Genomic DNA, 12,045 nt, shown 5'->3' with positions numbered 1-12,045 from the left:
AACTAAATGAATACAAGGACATACTGCACTTGCAAACACAACGGCAATATTGAAATCAAATGATACTGCAATACGAATATCCGAAAAGTAGATTGAGATGTTTAATTAACGTCTAATAAAGAAATACTAACTAAATGTTAGAAATTTACCAAAAAATATTTGATTTTAGTTAGTAATTTTATTATTGTGTTATTAGGAAGCAAACAGATTCCACGAAGACATATTTGGTGTCTCTGCAAAACAGGAATTTACAGACAAAGTCAGAGATCAGGCAAAACGTGCATGGAAATATATTAATGCTACCAAACCTGCTAACAATAATAAAGAAGTCGCTATGCCAATTCCACCACCGGTAAGACATAATTTAAGCCATGAAATGACTTTTTATCTTGAATTGTTTCCCTTTTTACAGAAAACAAATTAAAAACGATGTTGTCAACATTGAATGGAACAGTTAATCAGTAAAAAAACTTAGACACATAGAATTAGGTTTGTGTGGCTTGTCAAAATCCAACTTGACAATCAAGCTCTTACCCATTTTGCCGTATCGTTGCTTATCAATGTAAAACATCGAATAGTATATTCTTCTTTAATTGCAACTTCCTCAATGTATTGTCTCGATTCAGTCGATCACTCTTATCTGTGTTGCATGCCGTGCTTTTGCTCCTAATGCAAATTTAATCATCAGATAAATGACACGTGCATGTTATTATAAGTGGTTATTTTCCACAAACTAAACTAATTTCCGACACTGTCTGTATACCAGTGGTAAAAAAATGTTAATCAAAATCATAAATATCAAAACTGTAACTATAAGTATTAATTTTTTTTATCTGTTTTACCAGTTGAAATATAGGAGAATAGCTAATCTTATGAATCTTCACATTATGTCAACTAAATGTTTTGAATTATTATTCCACATATTTAGTTCCATGCCTTGAGCTTTATAAATTGTCAATATAACTGCTCTTACAAACACAGACTAAAGATATAGCCATATATCCTGAAAAGGAATCTGAGCTTTGTTTGAAGGAGATACATAGTTCCTTTAGTAATTATTTCTAAACGGTTAACAGCAAGTTGTATTAACACACTAACCGTATCCGATGACTACTTCAAAACAGGTCGCCAACAAGTTTCAATTCTTTATATGGTTAATATAACGATATATTTTTTTCACTTTTAAGAAAAAAAGATTGATTAAATATGTTAATTATTTTTCAAGCAGGGGCAGTCTATGTCACGTTTTAATTGAACATTTATAACACGTGTTGATTTGTGTATTTTACTTAGGTAGCTTAACTGCACATCATGAATGGTAAACATGCATGCACCTTACTTTTTCTTTGATTCAATGGATATTTTGTTTGTAAAAGACCTCCCTATTATATTGTCCCTCCCATAGTATTTTTCATGTTGATTTTTAGTGTATTTTCACAATTTCCCTTTATTATATCAAATGATACATTTCATACTTAGTTTTTATTACGTTGTATAGATGCATGATTAGCAGTTGGTATAAATGGATAACGATTGTATTTCCTTCATATCAATTATAGTTACACTTTATATAATTGTAGCACACTTGCTTGTATTTATTTACAACATTTGAATTCTACAGTGGTTATGTATTTTTTCGTATTCGTTTTCTATAAAGTTTTTGGTTTACAAAAACACCTCTTTTAAATACATTAACGGTACCAATTGTTCTGCAGCTGATGTTAATATAAGTGTGTTAGTTACGTTGTCTTTTGCACAGAATCTTTATCATAAACTTTTGTTAAAAAGCACAATGGCATCACATTAGTCGGAAGAAATTTTAATATTAAATTTTGTGTGTTGCTAATCGCGTAAGCCTTACGATAGTAATATATTTAAGCATAAAACAAAAACTTGCGGTTGCGCACAAAACAATTGTTTGTACAAACACTTCTAGTTATTATCATGTTGATCACCATAATATCTAATAAAAATAAAGAAATACTAGTAAACCATATTTTTTGAGAAATTATTTATAACTTATCTCTTGTGTGAAAAAATCGTTCTAAATAAACTTATCTATTATTTTGTGGATTTCATTTGGAACGTACAATAGCTTTGCTTATTTGTGGGAATAATACACTGAACAAAGATGTAAAGGGTTATATTTTGATGTAGAATATGCAATGCTATTTAAACTTTGCTTTAATCCGTGATATCTGATACGTGAATTAGTGTTTGCTTTTTACTTTTATTCATATTTCCAATCCAAAAGGAGGGGAGGATCTTTTACATAAATGTTTATGGCATAGTCACTTTGTAATCATGTCACCTCTTGATAATTGCAACTGTCTGTATTTTGAACTGGTTACAAAATGTATGCCATACCATGTAACTTTTTCATTCTATTTTATGATCTACTCTCTATTTGTCGAAAACGTTTATTTTAAGCGAGTTATGATCAATGACCAATTGCATGTATGTTGTCCCGTGTTCCGTTCTGTTTTTTCTTCTGTTTTGTAATCGAATTTAGTTACATCAATACAACTCTTAAGTTTCATAATTGATGACACTTTACACATTGAAAATACTTTATCTCCCATTTCCTACTACAATTTCCTTGATGGAGGCAAGCTGCTGACAGGTATCTCTTTTCCTCGAAAATGAACTACCGAATAAGATCATCACCATGTTGCCACATGTGGAGCCGGATTTGCTTACCTTTCTGCAAAATCTCCCTCGTTTTTCTTATTGAGTTTGTGTTGATCAGTCTTAGTTTTACTTGGCTGTGTTTTGTGTTCTGTTGTCCGTCTTTTTGTCGTTTTTTTACATTGCGTCGTCAGTTTGTTCGACTTGCGATCTTTAATATCATTGTTTTATTTTACGTCTCTCGTTCACACAGATGAAATATACGCAACATGTGGAATGGGAGATCATCAAACCTTCTTACTTTAATATTCGTACGGATGCAAACCACTAAATAGACCTAATGTCTGGTGTTGAACATACGAGTTTTGAAAATGATCAGAAGTGGAATAGAATATTCATAGAATTGCTATGATGTTTATCGTTTATATCATTAAGTACTTTACAACGAAGTTAACTTTTTTCTACCAATAAAGAAACGTAATTCAGTTTCAAACATTGCAGCCAAAACATGACCACACTGAAACTATCGCATCTTACAAATTTTCTGTAAAACAATTTCATGAGGTCCACTTTAAAACCCACGTTTTTTTTTTTTATTTCAAATGTATTTCTATTTCATTATACAACTCATTATTATTTTAATATTTTAATAAAATTGGTCATGTTGGTATTAAACATGGATTTTGAATGTAGTTTTACAATATATACATATCAGCAGCAAATAACAGATAGCATAAAGAGACTTGTACATTTTAAATCATTGTATATGACAAGATGCTTTCCGTTATTTTAGATTACGAATACAATAATGTATGTTGTCTGCACACTATTCCCTTTCATATTGCATTTTGAAATATTTATGGACACGTAATACAATTGTAGTTACTATATTCAGTAATTTAGAACGTTCAATAATATGCAGGCATACATACATAAATCATTACCATACTGTGTAGAACGTGTCATATTTTCTGTTCACAGGAGAAACGCTTACCACGTGGAAATCCTAAACCTCCAATGAAAGTGAGAACTAAAGTGATGAGTGTAGACTCTGAAGATGATATGTGGACCATTCCAGAAAATTAACTTTGTTGCTCCTGTTGAAACTTTTACATGTTGTTGTATTTTTTTACATTGCCATTAGTATTAAGTTATCTGTTGTATGTTCATTGTTATTTTTATTACTTAAAACATTTTCACATTAAGGCAATCATAAACTTATTCAATCGGTCAAAGTGCATACAAAGATATACTTTGATTTTTAAGAAAATAATAAGTATTGAAATTAAAATTGAAAATCATTGGAGAAAGGACAAACTAGAAATATTTCTCTAAAAAAATCTCGGCGATATACATTTAAACCACTTGGACAATTGTCTTGATCACACAAATGTCTTACAAATATTTTATCGATATCCAATAAAATAATCATCATACAAAAAGGGAATTTGTCTAATGCATGTTGTATTTTTGACTGATGTTAAGCAAGTCATACATGATAAGATTTGCTCAAGTGCTGTTCACTGATAATTCAATTAAGTATGTTCACATAATTTTGAAAACTTAAAAATATTACATCTCTTATCTTTGCTATATCCTACCACTTCCCTAACCAGACCCCTGTTGTAGCCGAACAGTGCCCCTAATCAGACCTTTAGTAAAGCCAAGCATTGCCCTCCATCGGACCTCATCTTCATCCCGCTACTGCCCTCATCAATCAGAATATAAATAGCATCAAAAGAAAAACATTTTTTTATCTTTGGAGTTCTGTAATAAAATTCACTGCAATAGGCATACATTAAACATATTTTTTTAATATTGTGATTTAGTTGTTGAGATGTAACTGTATATTTTTTACCAAATTAACTGTTAGTGCTGAAACGTTGTTATTGTGTTATTTTTTCCATATAAAGTGTATTAATCATACCTAATTTAAAGGTATGCACAAAATGTATAACAATTGATTTTAAGTCCTGTATGCATTTAATAGGTTTGGGACAATTTGATAAACCTCAAATTAATTTCAAATATTCTTATTACTATTTCCAGCGATAAATACAGTTTTTATGTATTTTTTATTAATTTATTACTGAAAAAAGGTTCTACCGCTTTGTCCTGTTGACAACGATATTCGGATATTTTTCTACTCTCGAAAATAAATTTTAATGAATGTTTTAAATATTTTGAGTGGATATATAATGTAATTAATCTGGTGGAGCGGTAAAATCTATAGATACATATCTATATTAAAATCTACATAACGCTTTCATTAAAAAATAATGTTTATTCATATTCCAAATATAGAATTACGTTTCACACTTTGATTCAAAAAATCTATCAGTAGTTTTGTAGCAATGCTTATCAAATTGGTTCACAAGCAACTACAAATATAAAAGAAAGCATTCGAACTGAAGAAACAATAAAAAGGAATGTCCGATTTGAATTTTCCTTGGAAATCCGTATGTTTGTTGTATAAGTTACTGTTAAGGTTTCACCTCTGAATAAAATACAGTTAAATATACAATTTTTTTTATATATTTGAACTAATATACAAAACACCCAAATGTCACTCTAATTAGGGGTATAAGAGACTATATTTAAAATCCTTATATATAATTTACAAAACTTATAATTAGAATGTGAAGTACATCTTCATTCAATTAAAATGTCGTTGAAGAATCTGGTAGTATAACAGTAAATATTCTTGTTAGAAAATTCAAACATATTATGGTCTTCAGACAAATGCGTAAAATTGTCATTATCAACTGTTTTAATCATTTATAACCTTTAACCAACTTTAAAAATAGTTCTTCATTTCATTGGTTATGTTCATGTATTTCATCAGATATTCGTCTCCTATACCATTGTAGACATCCAACGTTAATCATCCCCTTTAAAATTTGTATCCTCATTATAATGTGTATACAATCAAGAATTGATTATTTTTTTCGCATCATATCATTTAATATTCAAGTACTCATCAATATTAATAGCCTTGCAATTTGATGTAATAAATATTAGTGCAATACTATTTTGAAAAGCAAATATTTGTGATTTTATAATTTTCAATAATATTTTTTTCTATTTATGGAAGAGACAAACTATAAAAGTTTACCTGCTTCCTTGTATACTTTAAAATGAAATATAGATTAGTTTTATGTAACAGATGATGATTACAGAGACATTGTAAACGCCTGTTCTTTAATCTGTAAATTTCCTTCCGCTTACTAGTCAATAAGTAAAATATAGCAATCATCAAAGTTAAGGATGTTCACTACTTTGTTAAAAAATAACAAGCTTTTTAAAAGACTATTATAAATTGATAGTATATAAATAAAGTAAGTAATAAAGTTAAAAAAATGCAGGGTCCGTGTGCTCGTTTTTGAGACATAAGTCATTGCAAATTTGGCGGGAAATAATTATTTCTAGATTTTTTGTATATTTGACACTGGCACCTTATTCGTTTCAAAAACTATGAAAAAATAACAAGAATTTTATAAAATTTTGAAATATGGCTTCTTAAACTTTATGTTATATTATTATGAAAAGAAAAGTAGGGGTTAGTGGGCAATGTTTTTTTTAATGACAATACATGAATAAAACCAGAGGATTCCGAATATCTTGCAAAAAATCAATTAATGGAGGAGCAAACATCCTTAAAACAAAATAGTTTCTGCAAGGACTATTTGTAACTGTATCATATTCCATTAGTCAGCATACCTATCCAATACAATTGGTGAGACCATGATTAAAGAAATATTGACTTCCAGTACAGAACCAAGAAATAAAGTATCATATGTAAACTGTGCAGTATCTGTACTTTGAATTTTGGTTTGAATTTTTAAGTAACTTTGTCTTTTAAGTAGACTTTTTTTTCTGCTTCTAGTGGTATATTTTCTGCAATAAAATTTCTTTAAACCATTTGATAGTTTTTTTTCTTCCACAACTGTCTACAAACCGTATAAAAAGAACAGTAAATGTTCAATTTTCTGCGGTATGCAGATATCGTTTGTACTATTATATTATTGCTTTTTATCTATTTCTCAATCCTAGTTGTTCTTGCGTTTATTTGTACTGTATTTCCGTCACGAAGTTTTGTCAATATAGCGGTATTTGCTTTGTATTGTCATATTAGCCGGATGTTTTGCTAGCCATTATTCCATGTTTAACCCACCGTGTCAGGAATATGACAGTTGTTATAAAAATAGGTCGTTTCGTGGTATGGTGTCATCCTCTAATAGTTGATGTGTTTCCCTTAGGTTTAATTCAAAACGCAGATTGTTTTTTTGCTTGGTCGATTTAAGTAAACAATCAGAGGAATACTACTGTTGCCTTTATGTGTACCCCTCAACAATAAGTAAATAACAAAAAATGTGTAGCATGCGTGCGCATATATTAAAATAAGGACTTCTGGTAGGATTGACAATCAGAACACTAGACGTTATGATTCAAATGAAGTGAATTTTACCAATTACAGACAACCGTAAGGTTTTCACCAATGAGAAAATCGATAACATATACTATTAGATGACTTTATAAGACCCCGTCATGAAAAATATGAAACAAATTAATTAAGCAAACTAACAACCTGATTCATAAAAAACAATGAACATGAACCAACGACAAACACTACACTACACGATTGTGATTTTGGGCATGCACATATATATTATGGCATGTTTAAAACTAATTGAAGGTGCCACCCTTCCCCTTACCTGGGCCAGTGCTGCAATAATACAGCAAACGAACAATAATAAAATACAGTTGAAAAAGCTTCACATATCAGATAAATACATGTGTCGTTCAGTACTTATTCTGCGTATTTTTTTTTATTACATAGTCATGATGGCATTTCTAAAACTTCCAGAGAGAGAACTAAATGTTTTAGATAACGATTACTTGGTAATGTAGCTATTATTTGTTTTAGCAACCTTTCACACAAGTCCTGATAGAAAACTGGTGCAGTGGAATATAATATCAACTGACAGATATATGTTGCATATGCACGAACTGCTAGCTATATATATTGTACAAACAGGGAAATTGAAGTCATCCCTGTAGTTGTACAAACAAGAATGTGTCCAAAGTTTACGAATGTCCCACTTGCACTATCATTTTCCATGTTCAATCGACCGTGAACTTGGATAAAAAATATAATTAGGCATTAAAATTAGAAAGATAATATCATAGGAAAAATGTGTACTAAGTTTCAAGTTGATTGGACTTCAACTTCATCAAAAACCTCCTTGACCAAAAACTTTAACCTGAAACATGCACTTTCATTTTCTATGTTCAGTGGACCGTGAAATTGGGGTCAAAAGTTTAATTTGGCTTTAAAATTAGAATGATCATATCATAAGGAACATGTGTAATAAGTTTCAAGTTGATTGGACTTCAAAAACTACCTTGACCAAAAACTTTAACCTGAAGCGGGACAGACGGACGAACAGACGCACAGACCAGAAAACATAATGCCCCTCTACTATCGTAGGTGGGGCATAAAAATATTCAATCGACCCTCGATGCATGTAAGTGGTGTAAGTTAAGGTCAAGCAGACCTAAACTGTATATGAGGTATAATAATTTACATGAATTATGTACATGTATAGCATAGGAGTGTTTTTAAAAATCAAACATCTGAAAAAAATAGATAAGATGTTGTCAATAATCTATTATTCTTTGTCATTTTTCGAACATTCACGATTTTACTAGTAGCATTTATACTGATCGGATTAAGAAGTTTACTTTTGTACCGTCTTAATGTTGGCCACTTAGAAAACTACTTGCAGATATTACGAGTGGATAAGTTACTGGTGCCGTACCTTGGGAACATTATAAACAGAAGTTAGAAGAAAAGATGAAATATATAAAGACCGTTAAGCGAATTATTATTCATGAAAATAAACACAGAAAAATATGCAGATACACAAATTAAGATAAAGCGAAAAGCACTAATTTTGCAATGTTAGATAAGATACTATCAAAAAAGTGGACTGAATTATGAATTTGGTGAATTGTAAGCAGCTTTTACTCACCATCAATTCTAAATTTATTGTTACCCTGAGACCAATGAGATTGAAGAAGGAAGTCATTTTGATATACTCACTATTAGAAACCTATTAGTGCTAAATGATTAGACATATAACCGAAGAAGATGTTTTATAATGTGATTTTCATCTAGCTTTTGTAGAGAGGCAAAGCTAGTAGTAACTAGTTCAACTAAGACGAAGGTCGTAAATCATAACATTATTTAAGTCACTAAAATAGATTTATAGCTTACATGTATTAATCTATATCATTAAATATTAGTTGATTTTTACCATATATTCACAATTATGAAAAGGTATCGTTCTGACATTATCAACATATAATCAATCATACTTACTAAATCCTTTAATCACCACCCCTGAAGTTTAACATCGTAAACACATACCTATTACTGACGAAAGGAGTACACTGTAGGTCCGGTAAGGACCGATTTTGGCCTCAAATTTCAGATTCATCGGACGACAGTTTTTGACCACTTTTTAAACACTTAAGTGTATATTTCATTTGATTCAATTAATTTATGTGAAAGATTTTAAATAATTTAGTCATTAAAAACGATCCGATTCAAGCTTAGATATGAAAAATCTACCAAATATGCCGAAAAATGTCACTTGTCAGATGTTTTTTGTCAAAAATGAAAGTGGCTGCATCCGTGTTCATCCTCAACCTTTATATATGTTATGTTTTATCATCAAATACAACTTACATTTCAATATTTAGGATGAACACGAATGCGGCCACTTTCGTTTAACACGGAAACCACCTAAAATTTAGATAAAATGCTAGAATTATGAAGATTTCAGTAATTTAGCATGCCTTATTGGTGCTAGTACCCGATATATGTGCAATGTATAGTCAAAAACAGCACATATTCATGTATCAGAAGCATTCTACTCTCCAATGAATAACTAAAAGTTTACATTTTAACAATTTTGTTAAACTTCTATATTTTCGGGCCGAACTGGGGTCTTTCTGTACCTACTCATTTATTCTTGAAAGAATTGTATCCATCGATGAAAGTCTATATTATACACACAAAAAGTAACCCTTTTTTTATTTCTAATAAATCAAGCTTTGCTTTTCTGTAGTTTCTGTTGTTTTCCTTTTAAAGTTGGTGTGTTCCCCTCGGTTTAAGTTTGTAATCCGGATTTGTTTTCTCTCAATCAATTAATGACTTATGAACAGCGATATACCACTGTCGCCTTTATTTGCACCTTTTGTTTTGTGATCCTTGTAAAATTATATTTCCTTTTCCGCAAATTTGAAATCAAAACAGTTTGTTTTCCTCCTGATACAACGTAACAAATACTGACCATGTTGTACAAAAAGCTCACATATTTTTTGGTTTTATTTATTGAATCAAAGAATTTCTGTATACAAATTGATTATAATTTATTGAATGTTCAATTTTTTGGTGTTTTAACGCAACTTTTGGGCTATTTCGTGGCGGCCATTTGTAATTGTGGCGGAAGTCAGACTGTCCGGAGAAAACCACCGGGCTATTTCGTGGCGGCCATTTGTAATTGTGACGGAAGTCAGACTGTCCGGAGAAAACCACCGACCTTCGAAAGGCAAACTGACACTCCTAGTCAATTAAGATTGGAGCCGAGTGCAACTGCACTGACAGAGTTCACACTCACAACCCCAATGTTGACAGCTGGCAAGTGATTACAGTAGACCATTATTTAGACCACTTGGCCACCCTGGCTCCTTGATTATAATAGAATATATAATAATATTTGCCCCTTTTTCCTATTTTAATAAGTACCTTTAAACATTGATATCTGATTAGCAATCTAAACTGTGTAGTAAACAATGAAACTATATAGCCCCTTCTGTGGTATTTGTGATTATAAGGAACATTTTAGAAGATATGTTCTTTGTGTAGTAATTTAAGCAGAAACTATTTAATTTTTAATGAACGTTTTAAACATATTGAACAAACGCTCTTGTAAGAGTAAAACGATTGTATTATTTATAAGTTTTCTAACTTGACTTTTGTGTCCTTTCAATGATACAGACCACTCTGTCCTAATGACTAAAATATGATAAGTAATAATGTGGCTTATTTAACTTTACCAATGACATTCTGAAACATGACACCTTGTAAAGTCATAATGACATATTAATTGAAATAACAATAAAATGAGTCTTTTTGTATATCAGCATAATTAGAACCGGTATACATGGCTAAAGGACGGCAATGAAATTTGACCTCCTAAAGAAAGGAAATATATGTCAGTGAATCTGAATAGATTAATTGATAATTATCCAGTAATAGGATTATTCATAAAAAGGCAATTTTAGTTTATAAAAAATCAATTAGGATTGATAAGTAAAGAATTGAGAAAATTATAAACCAAGCAATTATACCTTCATTTTGACGTCACCAACGTATAGCACCGTCTGAGGATTATTTCAAATATGGCGCCTTAAAAACCGTACCATGACACCTATATACTGGTCGATTAAAAACTGAATGTGATAGATTATGTGCTGCAATTTACACCAAGTCTGAATACTGCTCAAACACCAAAACTACAACGGTTATGAACTGTTTTTAAAATGTGAATTTAGCATCGATTTGAATCATTTGAAACGCTTCTTAATGAGATAGCAGTTCAGCAATCCTAAAAAGTATTTTGATAAAAACATTTAAAAAATGTGCTTTTGTATGTTTGTCTTTGATAAAATAGTTTACGAAAAAGAAACCAATCACTATTTCACAATAAAGAACACTTATTTTTATTCATAAACCAACACTGTTAATTTAGAGGCTTTTATTATAGTATCGTCAGTTGTTTTGCTCCTTGGTTAGACGAATTGTGTTTGCAAAATTAGTTCTATTTATGATTCAAAGATAGTTATCCATTATTTCATTTTTAGTGTTTTGCCTCATCCGAAAAGTTCAAGTAATGTAAAAATGTTAATAACGTCATCCTTGCCCAATAAAAATGAAGTACAAAAGAAATCGGGAATTATAATTGCAAAACCATTTTACAGATTAATAGTCTTGAAATTAGTTACTTCAATAAATAGTTCTGATACTATCCCAGCAGTTAACATTTTTCGAAACTACCATTTTGGAATAGTCTGTTAAATAATGATGATATCAAAAGGACAAATAGTATGTTGTCATAAGGTAAACACATACTAATGGAAAATGGAAAAATATAAATACCAAGAATTCTTTTAAAAATTCAATCAACAAGTAACCCAACTCAAATCTGGAAGTATTCTTAGTCCTCTGGAGCTTTAAGATGTTCATTTTGCTTTAGGGACGTCGATTTTTGTTTCTAATGTTATAAACCGATAAGTAATACTCCAAAATGAGGCTTCGTATCATAGCTAATAAAAAGTAAAATCACT

General features: G+C 30.4%; 1 protein-coding gene across 7 annotated transcripts in view; it reads left to right on the top strand.

Moving 5' to 3' along the window:
• LOC134728292 (nitric oxide synthase-like protein) overlaps positions 1–6,549 on the top strand; it is a 91,809-nt gene extending 85,260 nt beyond the window's left edge. For 6 of the 7 annotated variants that reach the window (XM_063592845.1, XM_063592843.1, XM_063592844.1 and 3 more), the window contains 2 exons: positions 197–352; positions 3,610–6,549. In XM_063592845.1, coding sequence (XP_063448915.1) covers positions 197–352; positions 3,610–3,714 — 261 coding nt within the window. In that variant the 3' untranslated portion in view covers positions 3,715–6,549. Of the gene's footprint in view, positions 1–196; positions 353–1,293; positions 1,319–3,609 lie in introns of all 7 variants that reach the window. The other variant, XM_063592848.1, reaches the window with a different exon arrangement.
• Positions 6,550–12,045: the final 5,496 nt, after the last annotated feature.

Source organism: Mytilus trossulus, chromosome 8 (assembly GCF_036588685.1).
Source record: "Mytilus trossulus isolate FHL-02 chromosome 8, PNRI_Mtr1.1.1.hap1, whole genome shotgun sequence".
Taxonomy (NCBI): domain Eukaryota; kingdom Metazoa; phylum Mollusca; class Bivalvia; order Mytilida; family Mytilidae; genus Mytilus; species Mytilus trossulus.
This window is presented reverse-complemented; position numbering and strand designations above follow the sequence as displayed.